At 42.2% G+C, this 19086-nt stretch overlaps 1 protein-coding gene and 1 pseudogene across 3 annotated transcripts in view; both read right to left on the minus strand.

The window, feature by feature from the left end:
• Positions 1-10857, minus strand: part of Sos2 (SOS Ras/Rho guanine nucleotide exchange factor 2) — a 103492-nt gene extending 92635 nt beyond the window's left edge. The window contains exon 1 of one of the 3 annotated variants that reach the window (XM_031357629.1): positions 10635-10857. In XM_031357629.1, the coding sequence (XP_031213489.1) occupies positions 10635-10721 (87 nt within the window). In that variant the 5' untranslated portion in view covers positions 10722-10857. The remainder of the gene's footprint in view (positions 1-10634) is intronic. The other 2 variants (XM_031357628.1, XM_031357630.1) reach the window with 2 other exon arrangements.
• Positions 34-4147, minus strand: LOC116080935 (annotated as a pseudogene).
• Positions 10858-19086: the final 8229 nt, after the last annotated feature.

Here is a 19086-nt window from a genome sequence, read left to right on the forward strand (position 1 = left end):
AGGCTGTAACTGTTGCAAATGTATGAATGGCCTTGGGTCAAAACTCATGCACCCAATTACATAGAACCCACCCACCTTCTCAGCCCGGAGTCTTTCAGTTTCTACAAAGTATCAGATGTTACAATGTATAAGAAAGATCCCTGTTTTAGGCAAAATTAAGTATCCATCAAAACACCAGCAGTCTCTGCAGAAGGTAGTCTTCTCAGATGGCAACACCCTTCGGCACCTTCAGGAACCCACTAAACTGAAACAGTCTGCCCAACATAGTAGCAATTCTTCCATATTCCTTAGTATCACAACTCTCCCTGAATGAATAAATATTCCTTGGACTATGCACTATATGTCAGTGTGGAGGCCACTGAGGCCATGGCTATTATTCTAGTGTTTAAACAGTTCACCTCAAATTCTGCCATCTACACATAGTGAATGGTTGTGATAGCTGGGGCACCAGAGTGACAGCAAACTGCCTCTCAGGCAAAGAGCTTATAGCAGAATGTCTCTGAATTGAGGACAGGAGATGGGCAGGGTGGGCCAGGTAAAGGAGTTTAGAAGACTGCTGTTTAGGAGTGTGTACTGGAGATTACTATACTTTGTTTATTCTTAATCCAAGTCTTGAGTGACTGCATGTTCATGCATAATACACTTCTACTTTAGAGGAGCCAGAGCAGTCTATTAGGAAAGCATTTTCTACAGGGAATCTGATGGCATCTCTCTCAAAAGTAGTTTACTTTCTAAGTCTTTTTGGTGACGTGGCTGTAGTCTATGCCCACCTCCTTACCAGTGGGACAGGTGCTGGCGAACTCATCCATATGAGGAATGCCCTTGAGGGTTCCTCAGGTATCTTCAGGTGGCTATCATCCCTTAGAAATACCAAAGTTGTAGTATTTGCTGGCCACCACCTTGACAATGTGCTTGTGACACAGGTGGCAGTCCACCAATATCATCTCCCTGCCATCCAGAAATCTACATGTGGAAAACTTGATGTTCTACATGTGGAAAACTTGATGTTCTCCATGCTGTTCTCATCAACTTCATGAGAGAGAGAAATTCAGATCCTCCTCTAGTTCCTGCAGCATTTTTAGGAGCACCCCCCTCTCCAGTGCTTCATTAGCCTCTAGCCTTGAGGTCTTGATATAAGAAGAGAAATTGACAAAGATGTTCCAGCAGTGTTCAACTCTGGGGGTTTTGGTGAAAGATTTAAGTACTTGGTAGGATGGACTGGATAAGACCTGTTCAAGAGATTCCTCAATCTTATTTACATCTGTTTTTACTTCACTGTTGAAAGTTATAAATGGTGGGTGGGTTCCTGGAGTCAAGTTCTACAGGTTCACAGGCTTTCTTTTGAATTTAGTGGTTGTGACACTAAACATGACTCCTTTGAAGAGCCTCTGTGAAAGGGGGTGGTTTCCTATGCTTTCTCCATCTGCCAGCCTTGATGAAGCTCTGGATGACGGGCTCTTTGTCCTCCTCCTTCAGCCCTTTCAGGGCCATCGACAGTGCCATGGTTGGCAGGCCTAGAGGACGCCAATGAGGCCATGGTTCTGGAACTGCTGGGGCTGCAGTCCATCCCTCACTCCATCCTTGGCATCACCTCACACCTCCTGCATATCTAGTTACTGGACTTCACCTGCAAGTGTAATCTTTCCAAAACCCAGTTATGTCTAATCTAATTGCTTTGCTACAAGAATAATGACCCTACAGGACTTCCTATTCTCTGGTGAAAACTTTAACTTGATCTACATACAATCTGCATCTGATCTCCTTCTCCTGGGTTGGAAGACAAGCCACTGCCTACCTTTTCCTTTGAGGGGAATCTATTCTTCTGCTGTATTTTGTTAATTCATATGATCTTTCAGAGAACTGCTTGCTAATTTGTCTGTCTCTCAGACATCTCTACCACAGTTACTTAGAATGCCAGCTTTATGACAGCAGGACCCTTCCTAGAGCTTGAATAACAACACTACTGCTGCCGAGTAAGAGGCACGCAGTAACACAGTTACCCATAATCTCCAGAGTTTAGCTTCCTCAAAGATGCCTTCTTGACTTGATTATACATCAGTGACGCCAATTTTATTTTCTCAAATCATCCTGCAAATCTTCTGGAGAGAAAAGATCCAGTGTATCTTCTAAAATGAGCTCCAAGAAGCAGTCGTATAAAGTAAAACATCTGGAGCTTTCAGAATCTACAAATGCATTTCTTAACCTTCCTTTACCTTATCATACACTATTTAATTAACCCAGACATTTTCTCACATCAATATAATCAAACTGTCACAGAGTAGGAGGTCAATATTTAACCCAAATCAAATTATACCCAGGAACTCTTGCTAGCTCTGTTATATTTTAAAATATCGATAAGACAATATTTTCTTTTCCAAGTCTAGCCTGGTAAAACCATACAGAAAAGGTATCAATAATAATAACCTGAAAGACTCAAAGCCCTGATTAAATGATCTTAAAGCAAATTTTTATATGAAAAGTGTTGATATATCTCAGGAAAATATCAAATAGCACATGCACAAAGTACCCAAAGCATTTAAACACAAAGGTAATGTGCTGCATTTACAAGTACGTGCTCTTTTGTTGCTCCCAAGTAATATGATCTCTTCCCTGTTCTTAGAGAGTAGTGGTAAAGGCATTTGTAAAGTTCCTGGCTCTTTTAGGGATGATACATAATTTAGCAGTAATGTTAACAATCCATATATTATCCATTAGCCGTGTCACTTCACCCTGCTTATAACTCTGTACATTTTTAGATGCACTGGGCGAAGCTTGCTTTTTAAAGGTAAAGAAAAGGCTAGCATGCTGGTCAGTGGTAGAGCACACACTTAGCTGCATGCACACGCTTCAATCTTCAACACCAAACAAAAACAAAAACAAAAAAACCCCAAACAAACCAAAAAACCACCTTTTTTCCTTTTTAACTAAAAAGCAAACAAAAAATTCATTTCTACTTCCAAAATTACTTCTCAGAAATGCATTTTTCAACCTCTGTGTTTTACGTAATAAAAAAAATACTCGATGTTTTTATTAAAGAAAACTGGAAATTAAGACTATATTCTTAACTTTTAATTATTTGTATGTATGTGTGTGTTCCCCATGTAAGAGTATGGAGGTCCCAGGACACCTTGCAGGAGTTGGTTTTCTCGTCCTTGCCCTCATCTTCGTCCTCCTCTCTTACTGTTTGTTTGTCTGTTTGTTTATGACAGTGTCTCATTATGTAGCTCTGGCCGGCCTGGAACTTGCTATGTAGACTAGACTGCTCTCAAACCCACAGAGATCCACCTGCTGCTGCCTCCCAGATTCAGGAATTAAAGTGTGCCACCACACCCAGCATTTTGTTTTGTTTTAGTTTTTAAAACAATTTCCATTAAATCAAATTAAACTCACTCATTTTATGTATTGTTCAAATTTTAGTGTAAGTGCTGCAGAAATGAACAAGTCTTTCATTTTCAAGTTGACACTGGTAATTTTGCTAAACTCACACAAACACATGCACACTCTGCATTCATTTTTAAGAAAATTGCCCAAAACTTGAAAATAAGCAAAACCAAAAATGGTAAGCACTTTTCAGTGTGGTACTTAGTTTAAACTTTTGATTACTTTATATTAACTAATTTATTTACCAAGTCTATAAGATGAATTTATTGAATTCTGGCTGGTCAAAATGCAAAAATTTCTATCTAGTGGAAAGGATGGCCAAAACTTACTCTTATGTTCTTATTTAGAATTCTATATCTAACCTGATAGCTTTATTATTTCTTCATTAAGTATCCTATAAATACCTAAATGGTCATAAGAATGAATTTGACACCTTCTAGATCTTTCATTAAATAAAAACCCGAAGGCTGGAGATATATAACTCAATGGGTAGAGTGCAGGAAGCCCTGGACTCTATCTTGGGTGGTTGAGACAGGAGGATCAGAAGTTCAAGGTCACCCTATACTATATGACAAGTTTGAGGCTAGCCTGGGCTATATGTGCCCCTCTCTCAAAAATAAATTAAGTTTAAATCATTGATGTGTTCATTTACATTTTGAATGAAGTCATGACTTTACCTTTCTGAAATGTTTTGGTGACTTCACCAAAATGTTTAAGTAGACTATTCTAACTGAGCCAACTACTCGGCTCCCCCCACCCCCACCCCCACCCACGCACGTGCACACACACACACATACTCACATGGAGACAGATATTTCTTACAGAAAAATAAAGTCAAATTTGCTCATTTACATAAGCCAAAACCAACATAGTGGTGGTGACGAAGCCCTTTAGTCCCAGGACTCAGGAGGCAGAGGCAGGAGGATCTCTGTGAGTTCTAGACCAGCATGGTCTACAGAGTGAGTTCTTGGAAGTCAGGACTACACATAGAAACCCTGTCTTGAAAAACCAAACCAAACCTGAAGCCAAAACCTTCAAAATAGAATTTTTGGCCTAGATAGTAAATACCTTTAGAGAATGACTGTACTTTTAAAAATTCACCTTTGAGCTGGGAGTGCCGGGCACCTTTAATCCCAGCACTGGATGGAGGGGTGGGGGTGGAAGAAGGTTTGGGGGGGGGTTAGTTCCACAGAGAGGAGTTAGAGGCTAACATGAGTGAGTTCTGGAACAGCCACACAAAAGATCCTTGTCTAAAAAACCAAGTAAATAAAAATTCACCTTTGTATTCTAGGATCTGGCATGGTATCATGCACCTAAGTTGTGTTCAACAGATGTTAAAAGAATACATAAAGTTAAAATACATCACATCACATAAAATATGAATTATTATCAACTAAATTTTTCTAAAAACATAAATGTTTTCCATGGCATGAACTTCAATTCCATAATGCTAAGTTAATAAATTAATCTTAGCTGCTTTTACCACAGAAGATGGCATTTTTGTGGATGTGTTTTAATATGCAAAAAATTCCATTACTATGAAGTAATATATTATCAACAAACACAACATAATAAATGCACAGTTCCAGGACCAAAGCAAGAGATGGAGAATGGATATTAGTTCTGGTTTTATTTCTGACCTAGTCTGGAAAATTAAATTCATCTTTATGCATCAAGGATTATGTAGAGTCTAAGCCACCTTTACTTGCATCACATGGCCAACACTGGTCAAGCTGATAGAGAAGTATAAGGGCTAATTACTATCTAGGCATCTCCCCTTTGCTTTTGATTCAAAACAGAATTATCACTATTCAACATGCTTTCCATTTCCACAAAGTTCTTTAAAAAGGCATGATTTGGTGTGTGCCCACAAGGAAACCAATAAACACCTCCTTATGAAAATTATGACAATGGAAAATTTGAAATTCTGAAAAATACAAGGCAATGTTTTTACTCTTAAAGTGGATTTCTCTTTCCACTCCTAGACATTTATGATGAATTATTTTTCAAGTGCAGTTGTTAATGTGCGTGTCTGTCTGTCTGCGTGTGTGTGTGTGTGTGTGTGTGTGTGTGTGTGTGTGTGTGCGCGCGTGTGTGTAGGTCAGAAGGTCAGAAAACAACTTTTTTTTTTTCTTTTTCCCTGCTGCACATGCACTCAGGTAATCTGACTTGCCAAAAAGGTACTTTTACTCCTTACATCTTACAGTCTCCCTCAACTGTGATACCTACCCTAGTGGAGGTTTCTTATTAAAAAGTGTGTGTTTGTGATATATGTTAGTGTGAGGAGTGGAGAGTGGGGTGGGGGGGATCCTGCATGAAGGCCAGGCCAGCTTTGTGGAGTCAGCTCTCCCCTAACACCTTTGTGTGGATTCCAGGAATGGATTTCAAGCCGTCAAGCTTGTGTTGCTGGACAGCAAATCACCTTCCCTAGTGAGTCTCTCCTGGCCCAGGATTAAGAGATAATGAATGGGAAATCATCATGGAGGCCGGTGAACAGGAAGACAATCCTGACCTTGAGTGGTTTTAAACAGCCACAAGTAGTTAAGGTTTTCACAAGAGTGCCCCAGTCCACGGCAGTTGGCGCCTTAACGTGTGGCTTCGGTCAGGTAAGCTATCTCTTATTCTTTTTTCTTCTCTCAATTAATATTAGGCCGGGATAGGCTCTCACTAGGGTGCTGCAGACCCGCTGATAGGTAGATCAGTTATATGTGAGTAATCTAAGTATCATGGGGCAGTCAGGTTCATGCCTAGATGCCTCACCTAGATGATTCCAGCTAGAGTTTAACAACTGCTTAGCATAATCTAAAGGCCGAGACTTAAGTTAGAGGCCATACACCAGGCAGTAGAATTCAGAACAGCTGTTTAGTTTAATACCATATAATAGACATACTTTAAATTATGGGCTTTGAACCAGACAATAAAAATTTTCATATGCTCCTAGTCTGAGAACCTCTGGCCTTAAAGTCAAAATTGACTCCTCGAAGTCACCTCTGATCCCAAAGGAAATGAGTAAGAACGGGTAGAAGCACAGAGTACACTAAAAGGCCGAGAGGAGAAGCTCTGAACTTACTCAAAGGGCACTGGTTTTCCTTGAGACACCTTGAAGTCAACTCTGACCCATTTGGGAATGAGAGAGAACGGGCAGAACGCAACAAAGGAGCCAGGGAGGCTGAAACTTACACCCGACAAGGCCAAAGAGCCAAGGGTGAAGGTAGAGGTCTCCAAGCCTAATGAGGTAGTGGCTGACAAAAAGACTAGTGAGACGAGCTGATAAATCATTTAATGGATTATTAAATAACCCACCAAAAAATATCACTTGGTACTTTAGGAAGGGAATGGTAAAAGCACTGTACCACACAGCTTATCAGTCAACACCACGATTTTACTTTCCAGAAACCTGGTGTGCTCTGAGAAGTTATCTCAGAATGACCCAGGCTTGCTAACTACAGTTCAAAAGCAGGGAGACACTTAAAAAACTTTTGTAACAAGAATATAATGTTTTTGGTATTGATTTTAAAGAGGATAGATTGTTTAAAATTGGGTTTTACTTTCTAGCAGCAAATTTGTCCTTAGAATCTGACCTTACTACAGGAGCAGTATAATCTTTGGGTGTGACTCAGATACGTTCAGTGAAATATTTACATTTGAGTTCATGCAATAACACAGTAAAGTCTGAGACGCATTCCTTTTGTTTTTCAAACCAGGCCCAGAGAAGTTTTCCTGGTTTTGCCTCTCCCTTACCTCAGGGGAATAGTTTTTAAGACAAAAACAACATTATCACAGTTCTATTCATGTGTGGTTCAAAATAATTTTAATCTTGAGTCTTATGGAGAGTCAATAAGGTCATGGCTAGAATTATTGTATTTAGAAGGTTGTTTTTCTCTCTACATCCTTGTAGGGTTTTTTTGTTGTTTTGTTTTGTTTTGTTTTGTTTTTTTGTGTTTTCTCTGTGTAGCCCTGGCTGTCCTGGAACTCACTCTGTAGACCAGGCTGGCCTCGAACTCAGAAATCCGCCTGCCTCTGCCTCCCAAGTGCTGCTGGGATTAAAGGCATGCGCCACCACCGCCCGGCTTCATCCTTGTAGTTTTAAAGACTTTGTCTCTGCTTCAGTACAAGAAGCTAAGACTTTGAATTTCTCAGTGTAAATTAACTATTAAAGTCTCAGATATATCAAAAAAGAAAAAATGAGTTGCTTATTTCAAGTTACTTTTGGCTCATCTTAAGCTCACCACTGGACTTAATCGTTTTAACTAGTGAGACAAACAACTTTGCAGAAATCAGAGGGAGTTTCTGACACTTGTCAATCATGATCAATTACAATCAAATGTTTAGTTTTTGCCCACAGCAATTCTTTGGCAAAAGAGAGCATTAATATAATTTCAACTTTTCTCATTTCTAAGTAAAGTTTTAACATCCTATTACAAATCTGTTGTAATATTAATGAAAAATTATATGAAAAGTAATAAATTGGTATTTTTAAAGAATATTTTTTATTTTAAAGATTAACTATTGATACCTTAACAGGAAAGCAACAAAAAAAATGTAGTCATTGCCTACATTAATTTTCTATGTTTGGTGTTCCTAAATAGTTTGGAACAGATTATAGAACTGGCTATTAGAGTCAGGCATTTTGTTAACAATTTAATGTTGCCTGTATTACTGGGATTTCCTAATTTTCTCAGAAACAAGTAATTGTTGAACATGCACATTGCACTCTGTTTAAAACCAGATAAAGGAGAGTTGTATCCCTGTACACATTATTTAAATCATGTGTTTTATTTTTAAAGAAATTTTAAATTTGGATGCCAAGGATGGCACCCTACAACCAGACATAATGATGCCTAGGTAAGAATGAAATAATCCTTTTTTACTGGAGCCTAGAAAAGGCCCAGAAGTTTTAATCACCTCGAGAAGAGGATGTATTATGTTTTTTCCACAGAATGCAAAATCCCCAATCTAGATCCCTGAAAGACTGGTCCAAGTAGCCCTGCATCTCCTGCTCACAAAGACTCGCTGAGAAGAGAGAGAAGAACAAGAGAAGCAGACATCCACCACAGACTGCAACAACGAGAACCGCTAACGCTGCTGCTGTTCAACCAAATTTGTTTGGACTTATTGCTGCCAATATGAATTTTTCTTGAGTCTCTTATCCCTATGCTATGTTGTTTGTAAATTAGGTTAGCCACTAAGTATCATACATCATTTCAATAGACTAAGTAAGGCTCATCTGCAGAGAGTGTGGAAAAATACAGATATTTCCCACGATATGAAACAATTGAAGGCAGAATTTTCAGAAATTAGCAAAAGTCATTTGGATACTTGGAACATTGATGAGTTGGCCAGTGAATTAAAAAATAATTTAAGTACATTAAACCCCTTGGATTGGGTTCAGTATATAATCTTGCTTGCTGTTGTTATTACTAAAATTGTTTTAATAGTAATTATTGTGCTTCCATTTGCCTTTAGAGTTCTTCTGAGATCCCTAGCCATGATGAGGCTGGACATTGTGGAGCTCCGTCTGAAAAATAATAAAAGAGAGGGAATTGCCACGCACACTTTGCGTGACGGTGGTATTTGAGGCGTAAACTTCAAGGAAAATCAGTCTCCTGCCTCCGCATTGTCGCCTGGCCCCCAAACTCAGAGGTAGCCCAGATATGTCCTCGTACTTGTGTGCTAGGGGCCCACCAAGATATCATTTCTTTACAACTAGTAAGAAAATTCGGACATTGCTCTCTGACCTTCACCAACTTTCCAACGTCCTAGTCAAACTCTGACTTGGAATGTTAAGCCATCTAAATTAATTGCCTCCAACATTGTGGGTAGGGCATTAAAAAGCTTACAGAAAGAGACAGCATAGAGCATTCAGCAACAGGCAGTCTGCATTCAGCATTCTAGAGTCTACATTCAGCATTTGGACTCACTAGCACTCGGACTAGAACCAGAACCTAGATGGAAGTCCGTAGCCCCCCGGGGCCCAGAGCACTTGGGTGGGGGACGGGGGTGGGGGATGTACAGCACCAGTCGAGATTCAAGAGATTGAGCATTCGAGATTCGAGCATTCAGCATTGAAGATTCGAGATTCAAGCCTCTACCCTCCTGCCCGGCCCATGTGGCCCGAGCGTGCTTGGAGCCCAGGGGTGCTGCACCAGTCCAGAGGAGATGGCTGCTGTTTTAGGTGGCCTCAGATGTACCTCGACTACTGAGTTGCCAGATTTTTCATTTCTCTTTTGCAATGATTGTAAAAGCCTCATGTCATTTTTAAAGAAATACACTCAGACCTTAAAAAAAAAAAAAGATAATGAATGAATGAACAAATGAATGAATTCTTGTTTATTTTGCAGAAAAGGAAAAAAGTTACAGGGAGAAGCCCAAGTTCAAGAGGCATGACGGCTAACCCTGAGCCCATGGAGTCTTCAAATCTTCAAGTCTATCTTACGAAAAGAATTCAACAGCAACAAAAAGCACCGCAGAATTACCTAACTTCGCATAAGACTAGCACCAACCAATAGGAGACACGAATCCTTGCACTGTATCTAATCTACAAAGATTGATTTGCATGAGCTGCTTCCCCCCCCCCCCCCCCCCCCGCCCCTCCCCAACTGTCCCTTAAAAGTTACACGTTCTCATCATCGCTGTGAAGAAATTGACCACATTTTGTGAGGCAATCCTTGCATTCAGGTAAGACTTCTGCAGGAAGTGGAGAAGCGCATTAGATTCACCCCAAGAGCTGGAAAACGAATACTATGACTCACTGACACTTCACACATGTGAGCCACACATCCCTATTAGCAAAAGCAGCACCGCCTCAACAAACGACCGGGCAACCATGGCAAGCGAACGGCCCGAGGCGAACGCCTCCCCCCACCCCCGAAAGAACTTAATTCCAAGTGCTCACTAGGTCCGAAATTGTGCATTTGTTTTAGAACCAGTGGGACTCCTGTCTTGCCAGAATCCAGCCCGAGGACAACACATTGGTCAACGGCGGAAGTCGCCTGACGAAATGACTGTGAGATGAAATCCAGTTTTATGATCATAACAAAACCTTCCTTCCGGGACCAGGCCAAAAAAGAAAGTTGAGAAAACGTCCTTCGGGATGCAACAGGCGATGAGGAGCACCCGGAGCCCGGCCAGACAAGGCTCGGCCCTGGGTACCCGGTGCGGGCGCGAGCCGTGCTCCCCGCTCTCCCCGTTACAAGCCGTGCGGGCTCCCGTCCCGGCCCCCCAGCCCGTCGCCCCACAGCCCCAGCACTGACCTTCCGCAGGGCCGGGACCAACAGTCCCCGCCATTTCGGGCTGTTTTCTTCGCTGAAGAACTCGTACGGCTGCGGCGTCTGCTGCATGGCCCCGGCCGCGGCGCCTCCGCATCGGAGGCCGGCCCCGGTGGCCTGACAGGCAGGGCGCGGGCCGCCTCGCCTCGCCTCGCCCCGGCCGCCGCCTCCAGCCCGGGCCGCAGCTCCGGCCGAGCGCTCGGGGGCGGCGCCGGCCGGCGGGCGTTCGCCGAGGCTTGGCGGCCCGGCAGCCCCGAGGAAGCGCGGCGGCCCGAGGCGCCCTGCTGTCCCCGCGGCGCCGGCCCGCTCGCCCGAGGCTCCTCCTCCTTTGTCTGGGTGCGCAGCGCGGGGCACCGCCGGCCTCGCCCCCGCCCCGACTCCAGCTACGGCCACGGCGGGCAGACCGCGGCGGCCCGCAGCGTCCTCATCGCCTCCCCCGCCCTCCGCGCAGCCGCCGCCGCCGCCGCCGGGCCCGCCCGAGTCACCTCCAGAGGGCTCTCGGGGCCGAGCGGGCGCGCGTGTCCGGCGTGCACGGCGCTGGCCGCCGCCGCCCCTCCAGCCCCGCGGGCCGCCGCCGAGCGCCGGGTCCCTGCAGCGGCTGCTTGGCTCGGCCGGGCGCTCGCTCTCCCGAGGCTCGGAAGGAGACCAGCACGGAGCATGCGCGCCGCCGAGCGGGGCCAAGGCGTCGGTGCGGGGCCCCCGGGGCCGGGAGGGTAATCGGTGTCTCCTGGGAACGTGCGCCGGGGCGGGGTGGCTGTTCCAGACACACTCGGCGGCGTTCTGAGTCCTGGCAGACGATCCTGATTCGGTGCAGTCCTGAGGGACACCCACCCCCACCCGAGCCGTGACTGCAGCTCTGGGAGGCAGAACACGGATGTGGGGAGAAAAGGACATTTGGGCTGATAGGATATTTATTTAACGTGTGCTCTGTGTGGTTCCCTTGTATATTTAGGTGATAGTGGCTAGTTCATAAAGTCACCTTGTGGGGTCGTGGGAAGCTCTTAGCGCACGTAGCAGGGCCAGGTGACTTGAGTTCGAGGTATTTCACCTAAGGTCCCCTCAAAAAAGGTATGAGAGAGAGAGAGAGAGAAAGGTATCCAAAAACTTTCAGATACTGTTCTTTGGTTAATCGTGTTCAAATCCTTTCCACTTAAGGTTTAAAGAACCCGGATCCTGTGATACAGTCATACTAATTAGCATAAAAAAAAATCCTCTGACCCTATGCCTTTTTTTTTTTTTTTAGTTGAAGGGGCATGAACTCTGGAAACCTTCTCACTAGGCCAAATTTCATCCCACTAAAATTAGTGAACAAATTGCTCCCAACGGGCTGTAAACAGTCATGCAGCCAGCCACCAGCAGTGAGGAAGGGAACGGAAGAACAGACTGTAAAAGATAACTGGTGTAGTAATTTCAGTTCCAGAATCAGTGGGTGAATATTGTTCTCCCCCAAGCACAACACCATTTTGTCTTTATAAAGTAAGAGTGGCAGACTAAATACTTAAAGAGATCGGAAGTTTCTGGTGTTTTGTTTTAGGTTTATTTTGTTTTGTTTTTTTATCTAAGTATCCACTGGGCCAAAAAAAAAAAAAAAAATCCTCTGGGGCTGTCGAGGAAACGGTACCTGCTTCACAAGGCTGACAACCTGAGTTCCACCCCTGGAACCCACATAAAGAACCAGCTCCACAAGGTTGTTCTCTGACCTTTACATCTGAAATGTGGCATGTGTGTGTCCTCGTGAGCGCGTGTGAGTACACAATACTACTAAAGTTGTTTGTAATAAAAGTTCTAAAGTTGTCTTCTAATAAATGGTCATAATAATGATGGCAAGTCCCACGTACTAAATACACTCTGGTTTATAGAGAACGCTCATTGTCCCTAAAGTTCCCAGACCCCAGCTATAAACTGTGAAGTTGTCAAGGTATCAGACTGAGATTGTATTTTCTCATAGGAAAGTCGTTGGTGGGAAGTTTCCTTCTTGGCAAATTGGAAGGCTCCACTGAGCTTAATCTGGCCTGAAGATGTATTTGTTTCGCCAAGCCAGTATTAAGAATTTTTAGGGCTGGCGAGATGGCTCAGCGGGTAAGAGCACTTGACTGCTCTTCCAAAGGTCCTGAGTTCAAATCCCAGCAACCACATGGTGGCTCACAACCACCCATAATGTGATGTGACGCCCTCTTCTGGTGTGTCTGAAGACAGCTACAGAGAATTACGCCAGAGCAAGGGGTTGGGGGAGGACCGAGCGGGCCGGATTCAGCGGGCATTCAATTCCCAGCAGCCACATGCATGATAGCTCACGGCCATCTGTACAGCTACAGTGTACTCATACACATAAAATAAATAAAATAAATCTTAAAAAAAAAGGAAGAGCCTTTTCTTAAAAAAAAAAAAAAAGAATTTTAATTGGTATTACCATTTTAAAGTTAATAGCTTTTCTTTTTTTAGTCCATTTCCAGCTTCTCTTGACAAAGATCTGGCAACACTGTGGCCTACTGCATCTATGCAAAGAAACAAGCAGGCAGTGCAGAGACCGTCCTCTTTATAAAAGTGTGCCACCCATTTCCAGTTGGCTGTCCTCCCAATCTGGCACCGTTCCCCCTTTTACGTAACCTGCCTAGTCTCTACAGGCATCTGCCCTGTGATCTCTGGGCTAAGGCAAACAGAAATGGGATCCACATGGTGCGAAGGGTCCAAGAATGACACCAGAGAATGTTCTCAGCCAGACAAGTGACCATCTAAAGACAGACAGAAACTGTTAAATCCATGTCTCACACTCAGGCAGAAATACCCAATAGGTAAAAGATTTACATGTATTAAAAAAGGGTTTCCGAATGACCTCAGAATAATAATAATGAAAAAAGATGACTTTTATATGCCACAAAAAATGTAGACTGATATACTGGTATTTTTTTAATGCCTGGGGGGGAAACCCACAAGCCAAGCTAAAAGGCAAAATGACAAGCTAGAAAAACAAAACAAAACACAACTACAACAATTCATTTTTTGAGCTAATTTCCCTGCAAATTAGTAGAATTAAGCCTTAAGGGGGAAAAAATGAGAGAAAAAAAGAGATTGAAAAAGCTATCTCTCGCACACACAAATGGACTGTGTATCTCTTAAAAATAAACACTAAATTTCATTCCTATTAAGAGAAATAAAAACTTACACTGGTACCATTTTGCACCTATTAGATCAGAGAGCTTAATTATATACTATGATAGTGAAGACAGAAAAACAGGAACTCACTGTTTCAACTTCTAATAAAAGGCAAACTACATGACATCTCTCAAAGTTTTAAAGGTACATAACTATGAACCTAGCAAATTCCAGAAATATGTCCTAGAGACAGACTTGCTTGTGAATGAAATCACAAAGGGACAAAGTTATCCACTGCAGTATTATTACAGCCCCCTTTCTCTCACATACACACACACACCATCTTATTTAACGTTAGGAATATAGTAGTGTTTTAATAATGATGGCAAGTCAATACAGTAATACAGTTATCTTTTTAAAGATTTATTTTTATTTTACGTATATGAGTGTTTTGCCTACAAATATGCATGTGCACAATGCACTAGCCTGGTGTCCATGGAGTCTCAAGAGGACTTTGAATTCCTTGGAACTGGAGTTAAAGATGGTTGTGAGCCACCGCTTTGGTGCTGGGAACCAAAGCCTGGGTGCTCTGCAAGAGCAGTAAGCACTCTAACCTCAACAGCTCAACAGTTAGCTGCTCCAGCTCCCAACAAGATTTGTTTTGTTTTTTTAAACTAAATGAAACAAACATACAAAGCAGGCTTTGTGTACGACATTCTTCAAGATATGCTTCAAAAAGCACAGTACTATGTAGACTGATATCACTTGGTTTTTTTTGTTTTTTTGTTTTTTTTAAGTTGGTGGTATTTTACTATGTAAGAAAACTTGGGATTCTTTGTTACCACAAGAATGAAAACCAGGTGGCTGGAGCAGAGAAAGAATTTTCACTTAGAAATTTTGTAGCGTTTGAATCTTCATCCTATTGAATGTATCATTTAGTAACGACATTCAGCCATCTTTTAAGCATGTCTTTATTCTCTGTGGGTGAAAGCAGATGTCCAGAGGACAGTGGCTCAGAGTCGGTCCTTCGCTTCTACCACATGAGTCTTAGGGATCGAGCTCAAGTGGTCAGCCTTCCCTCCCCCCTTGCCTGATTGAGTCACTTTTAATTACAAAATTTTCAGCCAGAACACAAACCTTTGCTTCAAGTACTAAAACTAGAAATATTAAAATACACGCTATAAAGGGGGTATCTGTATATGTAACAAAAATCTCAAACACGTTCAAATTTGAAGGCACTAATTTCATATTAATGATTTTATCAGCCTTTTTAAAAATGTAGAATGGCTTTTGGAAAATAACTTGGATGTCCCAAGTACATTTTTTTTTTCATTTTAAAAGACAGTTAAATATTTTTACTACTAATATCCTCCCACTAAAAAAAAACATTTTCAAGGATTTATTTGACATTTTTTCCATTTACTATTTCATACTTCCTCAATTTACTTAAAGTCACAAGTGCTGTCAATCAGTAGCAAAGCAAAGCAGCACCACAGGAAATAATAAATGTTATTATTGCTCACTTTTATGCTTCTGTGCCGTAGCTTTAGTCTGCTTATAGCCGATTGTTTGAAGGAATCTGGAGAAGGCACAGAGAAAACCCATGTTTTGCCCCACGACCCTCACTGGATGTTCAAGTTTGTCAAAATGACAAGAGACAGCATGTCAAAATGTCTTCCCAACAGCAACTGTAATTTTCTTTTTACTTAATTAAAATAAATTTCTCCCTCTCTCCAATCCCTCCTGTAACCCTCGCAGTTCTCTTTTAAATTCATGACTTCAAGTTCTTCAATTATTTTTATACATACATGATTAGTCAATCATTTAGGGAGGCAATTATATTTTAATGAAATTCTAAGGGATTGATGGGTTGTGTGTCCTCTACCCCCATCCCACCCTCCAAAATGACAGGAAAGCAAGCAAACTTCATGTCAGTATGTTATATACAATCTGCTCTTAAACAGAATTCATGTTCCTTCTGCTCTAAGGATGACACTGAATTCATGATGTCATTTACATATTGCTACTACTACACGATGAGAAATCTTTTTTTTGTTTGTTTTGGTTTTTTGTTTTGTTTTGTTTTTTCGAGGCAGGGTTTCTCTGTGTAGCCCTGGCTGTCCTGGAACTCACTCTGTAGACCAGGCTGGCCTCGAACCCAGAAATCTGCCTGTTTCCGCCTCCCAAGTGCTGGGATTAAAGGTGCACACCACCACTGCCCAATGAGAAATCATTTTTTATAAGTTGTCCCAGACACCAACTCCTACCACAGGTTGGAAAGGAAAGATACCATTTCAGCTCTTTATTATTTATATTAATACAATAAAAATCTTTCCTGGTCCTGTCAGTAATTAAGTTAAGCTATGAACACCAAGGAATTTATCATCTCCTCAGTATAGATCCAAGCCAGGAATCTGTCAACAATCATGTACGTACATGGACCCAGATAATAAGGAATTAAAAAAGAAAACAAAGATATTTGGTTTTTTCCAAATATTAGTAATTTGCATAATATTTTCATTGTTAGGTACAATAAATATAGATATCAAAAGACAGCTCTTATATTCTCAGTAGACAAACAAGCAAAATTAAATTAAAAAAAAAAAGGCATGGGAAAGGCTGGGCATGGTGGCCTACACCTGGAGACAGAAGCAGGCAGATCTCTGCGACTTTGAGGCCAGCCTGATCTACAGATCAAGTACTAGGACAGGCCAGAGATATATAGAGAAACACTGTCTCAAAACCAAAAAATCCCAAAATCAAAAACCAAAACCACTGTTCCAAAGCACCAGTGTTAAAAAGAGTATATCTTAAAGATAATCAAAGACAATTTAAAGTCAACCTTGGGGCTGGAGAGATGGCTCAGCGGGTAAGAGCACTGACTGTTCTTCCAAAGGTCCTGAGTTCAAATCCCAGCAACCACATGGTGGCTCACAACCATCTGTAATGGGATCTGATGTCCTTTATGGTGTGTTTGAAGACAGCTGCAGTGTACTCATATACATAAAATAAATAATTATTTAAAAAAAAAAGTAAAACTTGTCTAAAATTCAAGGTTTTCTAGTCAGAGGTCTGTTCTGTTTTTATTTCAAGACAGGGTCTCACTATACCACTGCTGCTGGCCTGGACCTCTCAGAGATCCATCCACCCCTGCCTCTGCTGGGATTGAAGGGAGACATCTCTTACCACTGTCCTCCATCTTTTGCTGATTAAAGAGGATCTCTCTAAGCAACTTACAGATACCATTATAGACCTCTCGACACTTATAAGCAGCAAAAATCCTCTTATCCATGAAACAAAAAGAATCTTAACATAACTTTGATGTGAGAGCCTGTGTTTAGTAGAAAGTAACACTTACCACAAAGCACAAGACCCTTTGCAGGATGTGAAGGCAGAGGGTGGAGCCTGGTGGAATCCGCACTGTTCTTCCTTTCAGGCATTTGGGTCTGTTTCTATTCTTAAACATGTCAGCAGGCACAAACCATTTGAACACATCTCTAGGCATTGTTTTTATTTCCCGTGCACCTTATATATTAGACAATCTAATTGGGTCTGGTGAGATGGCTCATAGGGTATAGGTGCTCACCAAGCCTGAATTCAACCCCTGGAAACTATGTAAAAATGGAAGAGACCTGACTCCACAGAAGTCTCCAAACTCCATGTGCATGACATGGTTTGAGCACTCACACATGCATACACAGTAATAAAATAAAATTTTAAAAATCCAGTAACTGGCCTGGTGGTAGCGGCACATGCCTTTAATCCCAGCACTTGGGAGGCAGAGGCAGGCAGATTTCTGAGTTCGAGGCCAGCCAGGTCTACAGAGTGAGTTCCAGGACAGCCAGGACTACACGGAGAAACCCTGTTTTGAAAAACAAAACAAAACAAACAAACAAACAAACAAATCCATTAACTGATTTCACAATTGCTCCTCCAAAATAGTTACATTTAGGTCATAAATATACTCATAAGAAATATAAGAAAACATCTGACCAGAGAAGGGCCCCAGAGGCCATAGCCAGCCCTCAAACAACACAGACAGCTTATCTCTGCTTCCCTCATACAGGAGGAGCTCACAGGAGAAACCATTGCAATTAGCTAGCCTCCAATGCCCAACAGACTTCCACAAGCCAGGGTTTGGCAGAATAAACTACTAACTTTTGTAGAAAGTTCTAGGAGTTGAGGTTATCCCACAGGCTTATGGGCAGATTTCCAAATAGCCTCAGGAAAAGTGGAATTCTGCCAATAGCAATGGCACTGCTCCAACAATGCACACCTCAAAGGGGATCAAGGGGAGGACTTTGATATACACATACATGGGTGGATAAAAGGGTAAGGTTACATAACATGAAACACTAAGAGTTCCCCACAGACTAAGCACTCTGAAGCTATAAGATGCTTCACTGTCTGAGTTGGTGGCCAGCCCTGGTCTACAGAGTGAGTTCCAGGACAGCCAGGGCTATACAGAGAAACCCTGTTTCGGGGAAAACAAAACAAAACAAAAACAAAAAAAAAAACAAAAGATGCTTCACTGTCAGAACAAAATATAATCATACATACCTAAAGTTTATATTATTGACAAATACAGAAGCAACTGTGTTATTATATTGAGGCAGGAATCTCACTACACAGCCTAGGCTAGCCTTGAACTTGTGATCCTCTTTCCTGGATCTCCTGAGTACTGTTACAGGTATGCACTCTTAAGCCTAATTCTAGGTGAGTTTTTAAAGACTTATATCTGCAGTTATGATAGTTTACATAATGTAAGCCACTGTATGAGAAAATTTCTCCCAGGGAGATGATGCACAGGTCTACCCAGGCCAGATAGGGAGCCCACCACAGTCCAAAGTCAAGATACCACCAAAGTCCAACTTGGTCACTTACAGAATACGAGTGAAGGATTGCTTACAGGAGCAGCAATGGCTCAAAAACAGCTGCAGCACCAAGGCCTACAGCAAATGCTGAGAACCTGGAGTGCACTGGACAGCCTGAAGGCTGCTCAGCAGACGGAGGTGGGCTTTCCAAGCCACTCAGAGGCTGTAACTCTCTCCCAGGCAGCTGCTCTGGGACTGCTTCACAGTGTTCTTTCAACTCAGCTTCCTTCCCCTGGGGGATGAACTCTCAGTTTTTATTGCTTACCACCAAACGTACTCAGTTTCAGGGACTTCTTTATACATAAAGGACTTCCCTCCAGGATCTTAGAGAAAGTGTCATTGTAAGAATATCCATTACAATAAACTTTGTTGTTGTTTGGTTGTTTTTTTTGGAGGGGGAGGGGTTGGGGGTTTTTCAAGACAGGGTTTCTCTGTGTAGCCCTGGTTGTCCTGGAACTCACTCTGTAGAC

This window comes from Mastomys coucha, unplaced genomic scaffold (genome assembly GCF_008632895.1).
Source record: "Mastomys coucha isolate ucsf_1 unplaced genomic scaffold, UCSF_Mcou_1 pScaffold6, whole genome shotgun sequence".
NCBI lineage: Eukaryota > Metazoa > Chordata > Mammalia > Rodentia > Muridae > Mastomys > Mastomys coucha.